General features: G+C 40.3%; 1 protein-coding gene across 1 annotated transcript in view; it reads right to left on the bottom strand.

Annotated features, from left to right (window-relative positions):
- Window positions 1-21,687, bottom strand: part of IL1RAPL2 (interleukin 1 receptor accessory protein like 2) — a 367,516-nt gene that overhangs the window by 95,746 nt on the left and 250,083 nt on the right. The window contains exon 6 of the mRNA XM_056491747.1: window positions 8,369-8,443. Coding sequence (XP_056347722.1) covers window positions 8,369-8,443 — 75 coding nt within the window. The remainder of the gene's footprint in view (window positions 1-8,368; window positions 8,444-21,687) is intronic.

Below are 21,687 nucleotides of genomic sequence, written 5' to 3'. Positions count from 1 at the left end.
GAGCCAAGCATGTTAAAATTAGTAAGTTTCTCAAATAGTATAAGCAGATAATAAAAACCTACTCAGTTGTAGAAAGTTACAGTCATTATTCACTGTGTGGCTTGTTTTAAACTAAAAAGTATAATACAAGTCAGACTGCCTCTGCTGCCTTTCCTCAGATTACTGCTTCCTCTGTTTTTCCCTCTACATCTGATTAGGGGTTTTGTGCAGTCACGTAACATGTGTCTTCTGTAGGTAATAAAAATATCTTTTAATTTCAAAAGAAATCTTGCTTTGACTGTCTTTCATTTGGTCTTCATTGGATTGCAATATCTAACACGAAAATTGTAGCTCAATCTCATTCTAATGGTCGAAGTTCAATTACCTAATGCAAACTATTTGTTTCTGTAGGATGGAGACAAGCACAAGGGTATTGAGGATGAAGGTAAGAGCAACATTTATCAAACATGGATTAAATGAAGCAAAGATTTGGTGAGTAGAATTCCATCTCACTTCTTTTGAAGGACTATGACAGCTTTGATTTTCACAGCCTCTAAGATCATGACATTACGGTATTGAAATTTTAAGAAATAAAAATTATACCATCAGTCTTCATTTTCTGCATTGCTGCCTGTGGAGCAGATTACAAAATACAACTTTCTATTATTTTTCAGTGAAGGAGGAAAAAACCAGAAGAATGCTTAGTCTAGATTTTAATCTTCCCTGCCCACTGAACAGCAGTGCTGTGATGCACGACCCTGACCTTTCCCAGCCCCGTATATTTTGACTGTTTGCCCACTCAGCTCCATCCCTAAGTTTTAGTGAGGCTGTAAACAAAAGATGTGGAATGGCATGCCCAGCAAATCACAGAATGCTGAAAAGGTCAAAATAGTAGTGCCGAATGTTTCTACTCTGTAATTTACAGAATATATGAGGCATTCACAGCTTAATAACTCATTCACATGACAAACACTGTAGAGGGAATGTAAAATGGCAGCACATGAATTTCTGCCAGTGACAGTGTTTCCAACAAGCATGGAAAATGGTGCAAACTTTGCCCTGTGGTTCTCTCTTCTGGAACATTAATATTGTCTGACTTTCAATGCACAATAGCATATGTCTGTGGACTGTGAAGTTAAATGTCTCTGTGTTTGCAGTCAGGCTCAGAGCCCAAAAAGGCAAGGTCCCTGAGGCAAAAATCCAGGTCAAAGCTTTTTCTATCTGTACTCCTTTGCCCTTCTTGGAGTACTTCCCCAATACCAGATGATTTTATTGTCACAACATTCCTGAAAACTAGAGAAGCAATATCCTCACCTTAAATGAGGATGGAGCCCTGGTCAAGGTCAGGAGAGTTATAGCAGAAAAAAGCCTCACAACTCTTACCAATATCCTTGAGCCCCTTCTCTCCACCAAGAACATTTTTCAACTTCCTTTCTCATGAACTTCATTTTTGCAGAAACAAATTTGTGCCCATTTCCCAGACACGTCCAATGAAGTAAATTGAGAAGCCAAACAAGAGATCCTTTAGCCAAGCCTTTAGACAGCTGCATGTCTGTGTGAAATGATGGTTGCACTGGTTAACGGCAGCTTAATCCTAGTGAAATGCTAAGGGTCCATGTCCTGGACACCTCCACACTACAGTCACTACTTTCAGAGGAAGATTTACTGGAGCAAGATGATTTGAAGCGTTCTTCCATCATCATAAGTTAGCTAATGCCTTTGGATTAATGCCTTGGGACAACTGTAAGTCAGGATATATTGGAGTGTTTCCTCTTAACCACTTTCTTGGAACAAAAATAAGACAACAGATTGATCTACAGTATTGCTGTTTCAAAACTAACTGCAAGGGTGTCTATCTGACACAAATTAATCAATTTATTTTGTATACAGACAGACTCATGTTGCCCTAAGAGTATATATTGACCTAACGTCCACTGAACCCAACATAAGCAATAAATAGTTTATAGAAGTAAGAAAAAAAGTCTGAAAGTGCTAAATCTTCATTTCTGACATAACTGTGCCAACCCCATGGATCCCAATGGGTATAAAAACCATGGATCAGCAGTCAGAATTTGGCTTGTCTTTGCAAGTTCAGTAAGACAAAAGAAAGAATGCCAGTGAACTGTTCCACAGATGAAAACCTGGATTAACCATGCAAAAGGCAGAAGAACTGTGGATTGACACCAGCTGAACCACAGATCCCAGCCCAAGCCTCTGAAGTGCAGCATTTCACCATTACCGCCGAGAGAAGCAGGGATATTAACAACACACCAAATTAGCATCAAAGCATTAGCAGTAATACACTTTGGGTATTTAGGGAACTACTTCTAAACCTAAATGTCAGACAATTTGTCTCTAATATTCCCTGCAGATTAGTACAGAATGATTGCAGTAGATGTAAATCCTGCCTCCTTTCCTACAGGCACGTACAGCTGAAATAGCTGTGGAGCTGCAGGTCCTAAAGACCATCCTCTCAGTTTCTCTTCATTTCCTGGTGAAAATTGCTCCTTTATGTATTTCTGTGCAGAAATACAGTACTTTTGGCACATGAGCTGCTGGGAGGAGATGATTTTCTAGTGGTGGGTCTGGGGTGATTCACACAGCAAGTCTGTAGCCTGGTGAAGGGAGGGGAGCAATGTGTGAGGTTTGGTCCCATGGGAAGAACAGGGATATCCAGCTTATCTGTGGGAGGAGGTGGATGCACTGAAGAGCCATGGATGACTGGAAGAAGGTGTGGAGGAGACAGCAGTGAAGGTACCAGCTTGCTCCTCCAGACAGGGAGACAGGGCTGTGCGATGAAGGTGCGGCGTGGGGAGAACTGGGGATGGAGGGAAACAAATTTTTGCTGGTTTTAGGGAGGAGAGGACACTACCCACAGGTCTTCTCTGCCTTTAGTCCCACCTTCCCTCTGCTCTGTGATTCAGATCGCTCAGACCTGAATTTGTGAGGTGATGTGGGTCACTACACACGGACAGGATAAGGCAGCAGGACATGATTTGGGGCAAGACTGTCACTTACCCGCCCCAGGCCTTGCAGAAGGAAGGAACAATGAGTCTCTACAGATACATTTGAGTCAGCCTCTTTGCTGACTCAAGACCCATTTGGATCAGGTCACCTCTGATTCCTCAACATTTGACTGTTCTGTGCTGTCCCAGACGAGCTGGGAGGTGCAAAGCTCTGGTTTGCCCTGACACAGGAACCCAGATCTCTCTCTGGGAAACCCTGCTGAGCCCTAGGCTGGAGAATGCCTGGGAGGAGCTGAGGGAGGAAAGAAAGGCAGCATGGAGCAACCAACATCCAGGATCCCTGTTCCTCATGCACACCCACTACATTGCTGAGCAGTTCTGGCACACGACCCTTTAGTCAAATCCCAGATCAAAAGGCATGTCCACAACACTCAAGACCACAGAAGGTGGTCTCAGTGCTCTTTCCACACTGCAAGCACACTAAATAAGAATTTCTTCCCAAGTTCACTTTCAAATCATTTGTTCTATTTGAAGCATTTTCAAAATTTCTGTATTGCTTTCTGTCCAAGACCATGACTCTATTCAACTGCTTATCAAATACCTATATCTTTAGATATGAAGAATGCAAGATTTAATGACCAAATCTGTAATGAGACAGTGCTGGATTATCTTAAATAAACAGGCTTGGTATGACATGAATGCCTCAAACATCTTGCAGGTTTGTTGTTTTTTTTTTGTTAACAATTATTCTTTAAGAAGACAAGTGGCATCTCAGTGAAAATTAAGACTGTGGAAAGTGAAGAGGTATATTTAAAATGTCAGTAAATGGATGAATTTTCACTTCTCAAATAATTCCTTCCAGCCACTGCTGCAAACCAAAAGGGCTTTTTATTCCTAACTATTTTTAGTCTATTGCTATACCTGTCAGCAGATGTAACTTTGTATATTCCCCTGCACTTGTTTTACAGTAGCTCTATTGATCTCTATTGATCTGCCTAATAATGAGTCCCAGGGAATTGTGCTGTTAAATCTTTTAGAAACAAAATCTTTCCAAACAGTTCAGCTATTAGGAATAATGACAATCCTCATAAACTATGTGCTTTCTTTCCTCAGCATCTTTAGAAACAGAGAAACTACCATGACAAAAGCAAGTTAAACCCCTTGACATGCTTCCTGTTCAGTAAATTAATTAACACCCAGGATTCTTGCTTTGCTTTGTAAGACTCCTGCTACATTTCTTAAGCAAACACCTGAAAACAAAACCAAGACATAGCTGAAAAGCAAATGATATGTAAATTATATATTCAATTAATATAGACCCAAACATGCAAAATTCATTCCACTCAACTAAGTTATTCATAAGAAGATTAACTTAACACTGCAGTCACTGTAATACATGGTAGAGAATTAACAGATTTAGCATCTATTTTGATATTGTATTTTTAGCTTTTTTGATACTCTGTGGACCACACAAGTGAAAAAGAGCAGCCATGGTGCAAGCTAGAGAACTCTGGCAGCTGCTTATGCATAGATTGGCTAGATATAGATCTTTACAGATCTGTGTCCAGGCAAAAACCAGCAGAGCACAATGTGCTTCCTTTCTCCCACAAATGCCTCTGCCACTTGCTTTTGCACCAGCTGAGAGCTGGCAGCACAACAGTCCCAGGGATCAGTGGCATTTTGGCTTCTTCATGCTACTAAAACTGTGCAAATTCACAGGAGAAACCTACTCTGTAATCATGTAATCAAAACACAAAGGAGTGTTTTTCCTTCTTTCCATCTTCTCAAAGCACTAAGAGTGAACAAAGTTAGCTGGAAAAGAATGTAAAAAATGAATTAAGAAATCAGCAGAGCAACATACCAACATGTCACCTTAAGACTTAGAGCACTGCATGCTCCACTTGCTGTCAGACAGCTGTATGTGAAAGTGGATGAGAGATCTTTAAAACATACTGCTCACAGCCCCAAGACACCTGGCTGAGGTCTCAATCTTTACTCTTCTAAGTCACATAAGGAATCCTCTAAACTCAGGAATTTGACATGAACAAGCCATCAACACACATAAGTTTATATGGTTAAAGTAACACCAACCTCCTAAAAAAGGAGTCTTTGAACAACTCAAGCTTGAGTTACAATGGTATACACTTTAATAAATTCCCAGTCACAGCTTCATGGGGAGATGGTCTTAAAGGCTTCTGCCAAAGCCACCCCATCTCCTGGGCACAAGAGCTGTGTGTATTTTGGCCTGTACTATCAAATTTGATTTTATATATCATGAAGACAACTCAGGAATATTTTTTTCAGGTAAAACATTTTATTATCAGAGTAATGCCATATATTTGCAAAACACGCACTATATAGCAAGAACAAACATTATTTGTTAATACCAAGGCAGAGGAAGATTAAGTGTATCACTTATCATGCAATCAAGAACTATTTCTATACTGATCTCAATGCAAAAAAAAACTAAAACACAAATAAAAAGGTTTTTTTTCCCTAGTTTTGTTTTTCCAAAAATGAAGCATTAAATGGACAATAAAAAAAGTAAAAACCAGTCATTATTTTCTAGGTCAGCCCAGAGATGAAATGATTATCTGACTTGGTAAAACAACTGAGTGAAACTGTTTTGGACTATTTCTCCAGTCCTCTGGGATGCTCCTTTGTCCTCCTGTCAACCCTCCCCTATCTCTGGCTCTGTTTCTCCACCACAAGAAAATACAGAAAACAAACAAAAAAGCAAATTCCAGTTTCTGCTTTTCTCTGATCTTGACAGGATTGGTTTTAGATCTTTGTCACATTACAAAGAAAAACAGAGAACACAAAATAACATTCCTGCTCCTTAAGAAGAACAAGGCAGACTCTGGACCATGTTTGAAGCCTGAAGTTCTTTTATCCACTGTCAATAAGAATTGTGTGTACCTGTTTTTACTAAAACTTCTTATAAGATCTGAAAGCTAAAAGGTGAATATTGAAGTCTGCAGAAAGGCCAAATAAGCTGCTAAGTAGTTAGGCCACTGCCTAGAGGCCTAGGGAGAGTCTGTATCACATTGTTAAGGATAACTAATCATTAAGGATAAAGACAGTAGATAATTATTAATCTCCTCTATTTATAGAGGAAGGACAGCTATTTCTTTAAAGATTAGCTTTCCAATAGAAAACTAAAATAATCTCTGCAGAACAAGTAGATGGATTAAACTCCATTTTTTTTTGTAGCTTTAGTGGCATATTCATACTTGCAATAACGACTGAAAAATCAGGGATACTGAGTGATTTGAGTCCATGGGCTAAAAGGCATGTCAAACACAGAAATTTTCTTTTAATATCTAATAAAATACCAAAGAATGTCAATTGTTCAAAATTCCTAGGAGCTTAACAAGATTTCAACTAAATTTTCTATCAGGTGGCCTTACATAAAACTTTCTCCCATGTTACACTGTACAATCAAATGATTTCCAGTCCTTCAAGGCTCTGGCACATTTCAGAGGCCAGCACAGCCTTCCTGCCCCAAGCTGATGGAGGCCTCCACAAGATGAAGGTGCTCCCTGAGACTCTTCAAGCTTTATCTATTTGCCAAGTTAAATCATGAGGGAAATCAATGAACTTCACTGCAGAAGAAGTTAAGGTTCCATCATATGAATATGGTTTAGTGGCAACAACCAAACCCATTAACATATCAGAAAAAAAGCACCATATGTAAATTTCCTGATCTTAAGGGATAACTAATGGATTCCATTCCAGCATATAAAGATGCAAGATTTGTATTTCCCTTTAGAGACACTCCAAAATCCTATTACTGAGCCACATCTCCATGGGGAGGAGGGGGTTTGTTTTAATTTTTTTTAATCAAACCTTATTTTAATCAGCCAGAACAAAATGTTTTCACACAAACAACAACAACAATGAGGTGTTCCTTGCAGAACCAACAGAGTCCTGCTGGAACAGGGGAACTTGGAATAGAAAATGAAGATGAAATGAAAAAGCAGGAAGCAAAGATGTGAACTCTGAGTGCCTTTGTTACACAGATTACACAGGGACAGTGTGCTCCCAGAGGAAATCATTAGAAAGTTGACTTTTTAAAAGTTAGACCAGAAGACTGAATTCAGCCTTTTGGGCTCATCCAAACTTCAGTGACTCTGTTTTGCTGTTTACTTAAGCAGGGTTTTAACTATGGCTCCAGATTCATTTAATATCCTCTTTTAGGGGCAATTTCTGTTCAGCTACAATTATTCAAGCCATGAGGAGGGGAACCTAAATATGCAGATATGCACCTGTCTGCAGAATTTATCTGGCACTGGCTGCTTCCCACACCCACTGCTGTGTTCCCTGTGCAAGCCCTTACAGACTCCTGAGTCAATTCAGGTGTATGAGAGAAAGCTAATCTTTTCAGAGATTCACTAAGGTCACAAATAATTTATATTCTCACATTCAAGAATTCAAGCCCCATTTTTAAATACTTCATAGCACCCACAGTGCTTTCTGACATTGTTTGGCACCTGGTTTAAGAACAAGGATGTGTCTTTGTACTCATCTCAAGTAGAAACCCGCAGAAATTCACAAATACAAACAGCTTTACTACAATGGCATCAGCCTTAAAATGTTTCACTCTGACCCTGCTTGCCATTAAACACCATTCCACCTCTGAATTCTAGACAGCTTTGATATAAAGGAGGAGGAGAATCAAGAGCCACAATTTCATTTCTGAGTGAACAATCCCCATATGCAATGCATCTCTTGTGATTTAAGTTCATGGCACCACAGTCCTTAACAGCAGCTCCAATTCTGCCTCTTAAAATTAGAAATCTATTTTCAAGTCACTGAAAAAAACCTCTGGAACCTCAATGCTGAGCAGTTCTTTCAGTATCACAATGCCCTACAGCTCCCCAAAGTTAGCATTAACTCTCTCACATTATTTTCCAACATGACAGAAAATAGAGCTGCTAGCTGAGATTTAGAGATGTGCATTCACAGAAGAATGTATAACAAGAGTGAGAAAAGCATACAAGCATTTTAGTCAACAGCCCTCTCTGGTGCACATTCACAACATCATGAAAATGCAATGCTTTACACTAACTTTTAAAGGAATCAGCACTACTTTTATGAGAACATTTGTCTTAGGGTGAGCATCAACTGACCAATACAGCACCAATGTAGACATATTTTTTACTCTACCAGTAATATATTAAGAAGAGCATTAGTGCTTTATATTTAATACCCATTGTAACCAATTAGTATTGCCATCCCCTGATGTTATACAAGTTCATTCCCTTATATTGCCATGGCAGAAAATTCTGTGGTTATAAATGAGAAGCTGCAAATTGATTTGCATGTAATAACACCACTAAACCTTTCTTACCACTTTCAATTTATCCCATCTGCTACTAGAGTGGAAGTTTAGGATCTATTATTCCCAGAAGGGGACTTACCCAGCTGGACATCTATAACAGTTGGCTGGTTCTCCATGGGGAACAATGGCTTTGGAGGTTTGTCTGTGAGTAAAGCTAGAAAAGAAAATGAGAAAATGTAATGGAAAAATTGAGACCAATGACTGCAAAAGAAAAGCTCTGTCATGTAAGCAATCAAATGTTTGTATACTTGATGGTGTGTAAACATTTATTACATACTATAGCTGTTACACAGCCAATGTGTTACCACCTACCCTGTGGCCATGGTGATCCCCTGATTCAACAGAAAGTACCTGTTCCAAGAATTACATTTTTAGCTCAAACCAGCAAAACCAATTCAATTTCACACTTTTAACTTACATGTAATAAGTAGAACAAGAAGTTCAGACCCTCATAATGCAAAGTTAACACAATGAATTTGAAGTGCCAGACAAATCTATCTCAGTGTGACCAGTCCCAACATGTCTTTATGCCTGTCCAAAACAATATATAGAAAACTTGCACAAAACTGTGCTTGAAGGACCCCAGCAGCTCCACAGTGGTTTAGACTCCTGCCCCAGCAGGGGGGTACCCAGACCCTCTCCTCAAAGCCTTACTGGGGACCCTGCCTCCTGCTGAGCAGAAATAGCTCCATCTGGGAGCAGGAAACAATACCCCAGCCTTGTCCTGCCAGGGGACTGCTCCAGCAAGCAGATAACACAGCTATCACAAAGCACAGCTACAGGCACAGCTTTCACTCCTCTATTTGAAAACTTAGGGCCAGACTGTGCAAGTAGGTTTTGTAAATGTGGCTTAGCTTGAAATAGTGACTGTGTATTCCTGAAAATGGGGAGAAGTGTATTTAATTAAGTGCAGCATCTTGCATCACATGAAATTAAACATTTGAAAATTAGCTTCAAACTTTTCCTGTTCAAACTCATCACCTGAAATCATTTGACCCGACTTTGTAAAATAAACAACAACTTGTCAACCTACAAAACAATCTTATATCCACAATGGCCTCAGAGTTTCAGTTCCTGGTACACTTACAACAGTTCTGTTCCTAATATTTTTCCTTCAATTTTCCCATCTTTTTTTGCTACCTTTATTCTTTTCTTTTCTCATTATTTTTATTTCTGGTACTAAATTGTACTTTTTTCATTGTAGAACATGGAAAAAGGTTGCTGGAGCAGGTTCATCCATGCTGTGCCAGTGTGCTCAGGCTTTCCTTACTTAATATTCTCTTCATGTCCCACTCCCACCTACACCCTTTGTAGCCCAATCTGACCAGGGTTTCCCCCTGTTTTCTCCAGCTTTACTTGCAGCATTTGGAAGTTTCCTAAATGTGCTCCTGCATGTCACATTTTACATGGTTGTGTTCTGCCATATTCTTCTTGGAAAGTAATCACCATAATGAACTGGCAGAGCTCTTTCCATAGGAACTAAAATGGCTCAAAGAGATTTTGAGATGAGAAGGCAGAAAACTGCTGGGTCTTCCATGTCAGATGTGTTTACTGAAAACAAAGAGTATTCTTATTTTAGAGGTCAGACATCAGATCACTTATTCACCTTAAGAAATTCACTTTTGGTCTTTCTTAAACAGACAATACAAGGTATTTTCAATTGCAAGGGGCTCTAGATTTGTATGACCTCTGTACTTGACAGAAGTGCAAAAACAACATTTATTCAAATTCCCATTCCTCTACAAGAAGTTTCTTTAATTCTAGGAACAGTTTATAGACATGTGGCACTGATTTCCAGCCTTGCTCAAGGCAAAGAACAAAAAGTTAGTGCTGTTACTGTGTCAACATGTATTTAACAAAGCCAAAAGTATAAACCCCACAAAGCTACATGAAATTAAAACAATTAAATGTACTGTAAATGCTCTTCCTATTATCAAAGGGGCAGTAATTGTGCTATGAAACTGAATCCACTTCATGAGCTCTCAAGGGAAGAGCTAGGATACAGTTGTCTGTGATTTTTTTCCCCTTCCAAATGCTGTGGAATGTGGCATGTCCCTGGGCTGCTCTGAGCAGCAACATTTTCATGGTGAAGCCACTGGAACAAGGATGACATCAGCTTCCCAAGGCAGCAATTCCTGTGGCCACCTAGGCAGACCCACCTGTGGAAGGTACTGGCTCTGACAGTGCAGCAGCCTAAGGGGCTGCTTTCCCTTTCCTCATCATCCCAGGATTTCATCCTGTGACCAGGCTGGGACTGCCTTGGCTGGATTTGTTCATGGAAGTGCAGTCAGACAGATGGAGCTCAGAACTGAGACTGAGGGGAGCCTTCTGTACCTTGTCCCAGGAGAACAGCACTCACCCAGGCCATGGCTGGAAGGCACAGGTGTTGGATGACAAGCTGGAAAGACATTTCTTGACCCAGAGGCACCTGGTGCACACCTTGGGAGGCAGTGCAGATGCCTCCCAAAAGAGACTGGTGAACATGGCCAGAGGCTGTTTAGCAGCCAGACTGCTCAGGAAATGTCTGAAGTGCTGTTTCCTCCTGTGCTTGTATCCACCCCATTCAAAAGTCACACCAACTTTAGAATAATAATCACATTGCTATGATTTCAACAACACTTGTCACTCTGTTTGTCCATAAGAGTTTTAAAGAGACAGTGTTGTACAAATCAATACTCTGATGTGATCCTCTGCAGCTGTTCATACAAGTGTATTTTCTTTCCCAGCACACATGATGCTTTTATTCTCTCTTTTTCATAGTCACAAGAAGTATGCTGTTGCACCAGAAATGCTGCAGAAAAGCAGAGAAGAGACCTGTGAAAGATTTGGTCTCTCCAGTTAGTTACACAGTGATCTTTGGCCGATAAAGCAGAGCATGATGTGCCACACAGGTCAACGTTTAGCTACTCACAGGACCAACTAAAGAAGAAAACTGCCTTAAAGGAGTGGTTCCTGCTTTTAAGTGCAGGTGAAGCCTCAGAGCCTGGAGGCTTATTTTTTTTCCTCACCACAGCCCTACAGTTTCAAAAATTTGTCATTCCATATTCATACACACTAATGAGTTCTCTTGAAAAAGCACAAACCAGTTGAAAACAAACAGCCTTAGGGAAAGGCAGTAATAACCAGCTAGAAAAGCTATCAGGCTTCTCAGTAAGCCCCAGTTCCTTCACAGTTTGTTATTTGACACAGCTCCATTTCCCCACACTGTTTCCTGCCTTCCCTCAGAAGCAGCTTCACATTCCCACCCCACTCCAGTCAGACTTACACAGCATCCACAGTGACAGACAGGGAGTTCAAACTCTTGCTACAGTGAACTCAAGTCTCTTACTGCATATGTTGAATAGCTCAGCTAAGCACAACCTCTGAATTGAATGCAGATCCCCCACCCTGTTCCATGCAAAAGGACATGCCACATGCCAACAGGCATCACCTGTGCTCCTGCTCCAGTGTGAGGCCAGCCAGCACCAGGGTCATGCACTGAAATCCAGCTGCTGATTTGAAGGGCCTCTTTCTTATGGCTCAGCACAGCTGGAGTGTTTTCCAGGCCAGAAGGGAGCTAAAATGTTAAGTCCCATGTGGCTAGGAACTGGTCAAATGCTGGGGAACAGCTTTCTTCTTCCTTGTGGTGGATAATGACTTTCCTCTTGTGATAAGCACCCAAAGTTCATTTGCTGTTCTGTAATTTTGCTGTTGATGTGCCTCCTGGACATTTGCTCATGTAATTTGCAATGATGAAATGAAAAAATTATCTAAATATGAAACAGAATGCAGGGAATCTAACAAAATTGTTTCAAAGCTTCTATGAGACAATTGCATGCCAACCTACTTCCTTCAATCAAAGGATCTGGCATTTTCCCACCATTAATTAACACAGAGCCTCTGGTATCATTCAATCAATAATTTGGCTAACCTTTTGACAGCAGAACAGATCTGTTTGAATAGCATCCTCTGGAGCAAGTAACTGCATGCCAAATCCTTATCTGAAACTAGTTCATACCCAAAGTTAAGCTTTGTTCACTCTCAGTTCAAATACATATGCTTCCAGACATGCCTTAGATCTACTTTGGCAAAAACAGATCTTGGCAGTGACACTGCAACTTGCACACCATAGATGACAATGGAGCTAACTACTTACAAAACTCTCAATCAATATACTAACCAGAGGGCACATGTTGCTAAGAGAAGCTCAGCATTATAACTTTTAAAAAGATGTGTACCTAACTCCCTTTGTCTCACCTGAAATCCCAGCTTGTGCCAAGAAATTTCTCAGTGGCTGGCAGTAAAATGCTCCAGGCCTGACCTGCTACTGCTTTATCTTTCATGTTGCTGCTTACAATGAAGCCAGTTGTGCAGATGTAAATGTAAATGTAAATGTGACAGCTGTAGTTTGGCTGAAGAGAACAGAACTGTTCACTTGAAGAGTTAAATGCTTGTTTAAAAAGCCAAGGGCTCTCACCTGGACTTTGTGGACCAAACCTGTAACACACTATAACCAGCAAGTCCTGCTACCAGATCAGAATCATTGCTTTTCATTTTCTTGGCACAGCAGAAAATTACCACACAAGGTGAAAAGTGGTAGGAAACCACATGAAGCAACTCATTCATAAAAATGTAGTTTTGTGAGGCTGGTATTTATCCAGGGACCCTGGTTCCTGATTATCTCTATTGTAGTGTGCTCTACAGTCAGTCAAAACACACTTCTCCATCAGTTGCCTATTGTGTTATTTCCTTCCTCTCTGTTTAAGCTGACAAAATAATTGCACCTCCATTTGTCATAGGCTCTAGCAGAAATAAAAGTACTGCAATGAGATGTTGTCTAAGGATAAATATCTCTGTCTTTGAAAATAAACACTGAACACTTACTCTCAAAAAAACTCCAATTTAGTAAACTCAGAATTTGTGTGGAAGTCAGGAGTCATTAGCCAATTACAAAGTGTTTTTTTCTATTTATTACTATTCAAGCAGGAAATGCTTCTTTTGGGAAAATGCTGTGGAATGATTCAGCAGCTGGATGCCTCTCCCCACAAACACCACTTTTTGAAAACCCTACCTAGGATCAAGAGTGCCTTAATGCACTGTTAGGACTGCCTCTATGGGACAATTTTCTGCAAGAAGAAGTTTAGCATTTTTATATTAGCAGTAAATAATTGGAATTCATCACATGAATTCTTTTTATGGTGTAGGAAGAAGGACAACACAATCACAGCTTTAAGGAAGATGCTGTGTCCGTGCTGAAATGCAGCTCCAAGGGAAATGAATTTTGAGGCACTCAGATGATCTTGGCTTGTTACTGGTGGTTTGATTTTCACACATTAAGTCCTCAGTGACTCAGAACAGACCCGTGTTCCACAGGTCATGCTACTGGCAGCAAGAAGAAGCTGGCCATGACTGCAGCTCCCTTGACTCAGAGAGCAGTCAAAATGCTGAACAAGTGGTTGTGCCTGTCCTGTCCTTACCAGCTGCTCCAACAGCTTCTGCTGCAGGTGTGGCCCTGTAACCATGGTGGCTATTCAGAACTAGTAAGAGCAGTTAAACATGCCATGGGCAAAATCACTTCTGAATAAAGAGTCTTGCTGCCAGTCTCCTCATCTGTCTCCATCTATTGCACATGGGATGCTGTCAGAGTGCACAGAGAGAGCCACATGTCTTTGGAGAGAAGCTACTAGATGAATTCTGTTGAATTCATGAAAATGTTAAGAAAAGTAGAGATTAACTAGATCTTTGGGTTGGGATCTTCTGTTTTTCAGGTTTGTGCTGGACCTTCTTCCACCTTCTCACAAGGCAATTAAGTCATGTAGGATTGTAGAAAATAAGCTGGTGAGATTGGTGGAACTTATGCAATAGAGTGTGGCTCAGGACTCTGGTGAAGTGGAGTAGAAACAATAGCACAGATTGCACATTACTGAAGCACAGATGGCAAAATCCCACAAGGTGCCTATCACAAAGTAATTACAACAGGGCTGAACACTTAGCACGACTGCAGGATGAGTGTTAAATGCCTGTGGCATTGACTGTTGTGCATCTCCTGATGTGAAACATTCAGTGGCACTGATGGCAGGGTTACCATTGGTGCTGTTACTAGAGCCATTGCAAGGTGGGGGCTGAAAGTGGAAGAATTCTGTGTTAGCAGGGCCTTCACTGTGTGGTGTTATCAAGCTTCCTTACTCCTACAGTTGCCAACACACCTTTCTTTTCACTGCATTTCTAAATTTCACAGATTGTGTTAGATTATGCAAAGTTCTTTCCCAACCAATATGATTCCTGTGATAATTTTATTCCTTTCCTAAATGTGGATCATGCAGATTGCTTGTAAGAATCAAGCATGAAGTAGAGAAAAAGTGTAATAAATTCTTACTAAATGTAAATTACATTTTCCTTCAATGTAATTCATGAAAATCTCAAATGGAGTGTGCTTTATTTAATGAACAGAGTGTATTTAGCACAAAGGACACATAATTTCATCTGCACTCAAAATGTTTCTCTTGGACTCTAGGCAGAAATAAGAGGCTTGAAATTACCCTCTATTTCAAGGAGATCTGAAAAGGACATTTTATGACATTTTATGGTTTGGCTGTTTTAGGTTTTTTTTCTTTCTGTCTTATAAAAAAATGAAGTGGTGACAGATGAAGCCAGATCCCTTCATCCACCTTAAAGGAACAGCTGAAGTCTTTGCATGCAAATGAAAACCATCATTCTTGTCTACCTGAAGCCAGGCTACCAAAAGCCTGAAGTCCACAACCCATTAATATTCCATGATCAATCTGACCACTCTGCACCACAGCACAACTCCAGACACATTAATTGTCATGGAGTGGATTTTATGCACTCAAAGCAATCCATTATTCTCTAAAATTAAAGAACTTGTATTAGGTACAGAGAGTGTATTGATAGAGAATTATTGTGGATGACAAATACCAGATAAACCAAGTTTTAAGCACCTGTGGTACCATATGTAGGCAAAACAAGGGGTGCTCTTTGTGAGGAAAAACCATCTCCAAGCTCCAGCAGCTTTCAGCCAGTGCTCAGCACAGACTGCTGAAGGAGGAGCCAGTGCCATTCTGCCACCTCTCCTCTTTGCTGTTTCAGGCAATCTCATGGCTCACCTCCAGACAGCCCAGACCAAGCCCTCGCTGCAGACCAAACACCCCCGGGCAGCTTTTCAGAGAAAAGCACAGAATACTGAAGAATGACATTAGAAATGCATTTCACTTAGCCTCAAAGGCAGTAGCAACCATTTAGAACTTGTACTCAGAACAATTTTAGATGTTGCACAGGGTAACAGCTCAGCCTGCTATTTTCAGCAGGGTCATTAGGATTGCAAAGCTGCCACACCACAAACAATTTTTAGATGGAATTTCAACTGTAAGTCTTTTAGATTAATTGTAGTCACAAGTAAGAAACATGAAACTTCAGTTAAGTCATCTCTTGCCAATTGATTTTGCTCTGTTGGGGGCTAATGAGAAGGTTTCATCTGCCCTATCCAGTCTGTTAATTCTGATGCATTCTTTGGATTAGCACCCTGGCTTCCTAAGCTTGTTACAATCATGAAAAATGTTACTGCACTTGACAAGAAAAACCTTTTCAAAAAATGTTTATGCAATATTTATGTAGGTTCTTTGTCTCTAACTTGCCTTCAAAAGCTGCAAAATATATTCTATCAGGTTTGTCTGTTGTATTTTCATTTTTTTCCACTTTTTATAGAAGTTTTGAACTGTATACTCATTAAACACATGGAGGATCATTAATAAAAAAAATTGAGGTGAATCATGTCATTGTGGGTTGGATGAGCAGGAAAATTAATAAAAGCCAGCATAATACAGGCACATAATGAACTCATAGATACACTTGCTATTGTTTATCCTGCCTCATGACCAAACATCAAGAAAATGTAAATCTTCTGATGAAAGACAATGCTCTAAGAAATGAAGGAGATAGTTATCCCAGGAAATTTGTCTTTTTATTTGAGGCAAAGAATTTAAAAGAATTAACCAAAAAAGTAGCATCCATAGAAATCTCTGGCGGGGCAACCCATTTTCAGAGTCAGCTCTGCTGCCTTTTACAACTTACATCAGAGTTTCTGGCAGCTGATGGGAAGCAGAATAACCCCTGGTGATCAGCCTGGGCCCTGAACCTTTCAGTATCAGCTACTGTCAAACAAAGGGAAGTGTCTCTGATCCAGGAATGCAATTTCTCTTCCACAAAAATACACCAAACATGTGCAAAGCACTGCATCAGGTTTGCAGAAGGCAAGTATTCAACAGCAAATGTGATATTTTAAGACTACCACATAATTTGAAAATGTTTACTGGTCAGTGGGAATGCAAAGAATTGCAGGCAAACCTCCAAGAGGAATGTGACTAAAGGCTGCACAGAGATCCATTCATAAAAAACTCTGAGGATTTTCATTCCAGTGCCCACTGGAGCATCTCTGGGCAGCCCCATTAAGAACCCAGTGAGTGACATCCAGCACAGCTGAGAGGAACAAATGAACTTCCCAGAGAAACTGCTCAAAGGCCTCAAGGCAATGCTAAAAGCAATGGAAAACAGTGAAAACATGGCCAAAAAAGGTCCTTGGGACTGCACTTGCTTTGAATTGATGTCACCATTGTGAAGCAGGTTGTCAACACTCCAGACATTTTATCAGAGGAGTATAAAATAAACTTGTCAGAGAGTGAGCCATGGATTGCACCTGTCCCATGGGTCAGTTTGAGCACATCTATACTGTTTGCAGCAGAAACTGCAGAGAGGCCCAGCTTCCAAATCCTCTGAAATGTGAGATTAAACAGCCCCACAGGCCCTTCAAATGGCTGCAGATAAGGATTTAATCCTTCAGTATATTTCCTCCATCCTTTATTAAAAGATGAAGATAATCTTTAAATCAAGAGAAAAATAGAAAAAAAAATAAAAATTGAAAGAGCCAAAAATCATCAAGTGGAAAAGGAGGAGAGGAACCAACTCTATTTTTATTAACAAATCCTCTCAGCCAAGGATTATACACCCAAAGTTGCAGGAAGGGGAAGCTGCTCCCCCAGCCTTAGTGAAAAAGGCAGCACAAGCTCCCTGTGAGCAGAGCTTGGATGTGACACTAATGGGCTGCCCCAACACCCAGATACTCCACCTGCCTCCTCCTGAGCTACTTGCACACAAACAGGTTCCTGAGAGGGGTTTTCCATCCTCCTCTAAGTCCTCCACCAGTGATGTCTGTGGACAGAGACCTGGACCTGGACAGTGCTGGTGAAGCAGCTCAAAACAGAAATCTCTTTCCTCAGTTTCTACACTGCTCTGCTGCTCTCAGAGGAACATTCCTTACCCATCTTTTAAGTTTTCTGCTGCTTTTTACCCAGCAGACAGATTAAAGTTTTGTACCAGGAATGTAATTTCTGAGAAATTTCTCACGAAATTGTGTCAGCTTTTCATAGTGAACCTGCTTGACTCTTTATTTTCCTGTTCAAAGTGTCTTCTGTTTGTCATGTGTTGAAGCAATTCAAGATTTTGCTTTGACATTTCAACAAGAGAACAAGACAATTCAATCTGCTCTGGGTAGTAACTGCCATTACATTTAAAATACATAATTCAACTGAAAGTCAACATACTATTTTGGCTGCCATTTTATATCTTCTGTATGATTATGTAGTGTTACTGCCCCAGCTCATGGAACAATTTTAAAGCCAGAAAGACATTTAAAGAAGACTCCCTCCAATTTTCCAGTCAGGCCACCCTGAAACTTCTATTTCTTTCTGAAACAACATTCCCACACAGCATTTGTCAGACATGCCTTTATTACAGGAGTTTTGAGAATTTTGGTTTTTTTCCAAAGTAAAATGAAAGAAAAATCTAAGAAAGTAAAAAAAAAAACCACCAAAAATTCCTTCCAAATAAGAACTATAAATTTCTTATCATACTTCAGTCCCTAAGGATGGGGAGACTGGTGGATGGAGAGGCTGGCTGAGCACAAATTCAGCAGTGGCAGGGCAGGAAACAGTAAAGGCTGCATTACTTATCCTGTTCTTCATGCAGTGAGTGTTGAACCCTGCCCAGGCACATGTGATTGTTTTACCTACCACCTACTCCCATTTGAAATTTGTTTTCCATTTTGTTGTCTGCTTCAAAATGGATTATCCACCACATTCAGTTCTCTCTAATCAACACATACATGTCCATCAACTCCTTCTGATGCACAACACCTATCAAACACCTTTTTATTTATTACAGAGAAAAAGGTTGCCAGCAAGTGTTTTACTTCAATTCTGAGGTCTGTTTTCTAGCCTTGTAAGGCAAAGGCTTAAACTGAAAGATGTGAGATGCATAGATAAAGAGGATGACAATTTCTCAAGAGGTGAACAATATCTGGATTAATAATTACAGAACAAAGTATTTTAACAGGCACTATGGAGATAATCTAAATACAGGATTAGAGATGGGAAATGTTAGCACTTTGTCTCACAGATTTCAATTAGTAAATAAAGAAAATCTTTGTGTGACAGCCCACTTTTAATAAAGGCACTATATAAGGATCTATTACTTATCTCCAAATTATATGATATCAATGCATTTAGAGAACCAGTGGTTTAAATACAGAAAGGAAGAGCTGGCCTTTGTTTGTTTAGTTGCTGCATTGGGTTTTATTTTTTAATCATTAAAAGCATTGTGGCATCATAAAAGGGCTGATCACAAAAGCAAAAGCACAGTGCAGCAGTACTGTGAGACTTTTAGGGCAGAATTCTGTCCTGATCTGTTATTACTCTCAGACTGGGACTAAAGACCACCTTTTGTGCCATGCTTTGTTGTCTGTTGCCCATCCCATGGTGGGTCCCCATGCATGCATTACTGGTATCACAACCACAGGGAGCATTCAAGTGTGACTGCAGGGCTGGGTGCACTTCAGCAAATTCACCAGAGCAAGCCAGAGACCTGTCCCAGCCCTTGGTATCATCCAGCAATGATGTGCTTCCTTACCAAGGTGCTGTAAAGGGATCTAACATGCTGTACTGTGCCCTCAATTGGCAATTTTGGCTGAACACATTGTAGCACTATTTTTTAACTGCTGCAGAGATGACATTTAGGGAATTCTGAGTTGTTGCTGGAATGCTGCTTTTCTCCTTCTGCATACTCCCAAGTTAGTATATATCTTTCTACTGGAAAATAAGCACCTTTCTGTTCTCTTAGTCTCATCTGGAGCTGCTTTAAAACAGTTAGAGTATCATTAACATCATATACTGATATTAAAAGAAGCAGAAAACTGCAACACACTTTCATATCAAAGCAATGGAGCCTTAAGCTTTTGCATCTATGAATGATGAGCAACATTAATTCAAATGACATCTTTTGTCAGAGTTGCTTGAGCTAAAGACAGAGTGAATCCATTTGTATAAATTGTGGCTTTGCTGCTGAAAGATTACAAAAATATGTTGCTATCCTTAAGTCTCCAACCATTAATATAGCTAAAATATGCCATCTTTTCCCAGGAAGAATTAGCAAGTCCTTAGAACACTATACTCAATCACAACTAACTCACTAAATACACAATTCCAACAGCAATAGAAGAAGAACATACAGTACAAGGTGTTGTCTGTCACTACATCACCATCAAACATCTCCATCTTTCAGTGGAACCTGCAATCAAGGTATCCCAGGTCTGTGATATAAGTGGTTTGTAACAGAATTCCTGTTCCACTGAGATTAGTCCTTTGCTTGATTTCCATTTGATAGATCCAAAGTTGATATTTTTATTTGAAAAAAAATGAACCAAACATTAATTTTACCCCTCAAGGAAATATTTGTCTGGATTCTATAGTTTGGTGTCATAGTTTAACCCCAGCTGGAAACTCACACCCACACAGCTACTTGCTTACTCCTCCCTTGGTGGGACTGGGGAGAGGATCAGGAGAGTGAAAGTAAGAAAACTATGGCTGAGATAAAGACAGTTTCATACATTAAGCAAAAGCCATGCTCACAAGAAATTAAAAAAAAGGAATTATATTCCATGGGCAGGGAGGTGTTCAAACCTACACATTCACTGATTCATTAGAATTTTATACTGGCAGGATGTCCAAAATTATTCCAATGTGTAGGCCAGGGGTCCAGTGTACTGCACAAGAAGCTCCTGCCCATGGGCACTATCTTGTTTGACTCAGATCATTGCCTTATCAGTTGTATTCTCATCCTGTTGGGTCGTGGTTTGGAGCAATAAGCATTTCACTATGCAAGACTGAAGGTCACACTAAGGAAAAGGAGCACTAATGGGGTGAAAATGAGTATCATGAGGACAATAAATCATACTTGGAATCCCATTTAATCGATCATTTTCTAGCTGACCTTGCTTCCAGAGAAGTCAATGGCAAAGCTTCCATTTCTGTGGATATGAACAGGATTGGGTCCTTTAAAGTACAGTGTGTTTTATGAATGTTGAAGGTAGCATATTTTACACTAGAATTTTCTTTATTACTTCTCAATACAAAACTTCACCAAGAAAACCAAATTGCTATATAAATGCATCCCATAACACAGTACATTAATTTAACACATGATAAATTTTCCTGCTACGAGTATTAGGTGTTGTCACTTTCAATACAGAGATATCTAACAGAGTATTTCCTTCCCCATCTTCCTCCCCATTATTTTCCTCCCAGATTTTACAAACATGCCTATTCCAAAACACCATCTGTCCACCTCTGGCAGTCTGATATTCTCTTTAATAATAAGTGAACTACCACTGAAGCAATGGGAGCTCTACCTAAGAGCCAAGTTCCCTGCAGCACAACACCCACAGCTCTGTGAGGACTTAGCAAGAGTATTGATGCTTACTTGGAATGGAAATGAACCAACAAGGATTGTTCTGGAGTCATATTTTTTAGGGTAAAAAGCCTGACTTAACCTAGTCAGATGTGAGCCATGAGCTCAGGGTGAGGAGTCTCTGTGCTCACCTTGACACTGTGGCTGAGGCAGATGCTCTTTGTGACTGAGCTGGGCTGGCCAGGGCAGGCAGATTGGCTTGGAAGGAGCTTTGGCTGCATCTGAGGAAATTTGCTTATCCTCTTTTCTTTCATTATCATCTTAACTCAAGAGATGTCTCTCTTGTACACTGATCACTGTTACAACGAACAGGCTTTGATGAAGTGTTTTCAGAGAAGCACAGGTTTCTCCCTGGTGCTCACCTCTGCTCTGTCAACGTATTTGAAAAATCTGGATCAGAATGAGTGGCATCCATCAGGAATGCTCAAAATCTGCAGATCTGCACTGTGGTGAGAGGAAACAGCACCACAGAGTGAGCTCCTTCCATCCCTCTAATGGCACAAGCCCTGTTGCTCCTCCCTTGCATTTCCCCTGCCTCTCAGGACTGTGAGTTACCAGTCACAGGATGAAATGTCTCCTTTGGGAAAGAAGCAATCCTAGCTGGGA

The sequence above is a fragment of the Oenanthe melanoleuca genome, chromosome 4A (assembly GCF_029582105.1).
Source record: "Oenanthe melanoleuca isolate GR-GAL-2019-014 chromosome 4A, OMel1.0, whole genome shotgun sequence".
Taxonomy (NCBI): domain Eukaryota; kingdom Metazoa; phylum Chordata; class Aves; order Passeriformes; family Muscicapidae; genus Oenanthe; species Oenanthe melanoleuca.
Note: the sequence above shows the minus strand (reverse complement) of the source record. Positions and strands in the feature narration are given on the sequence as shown.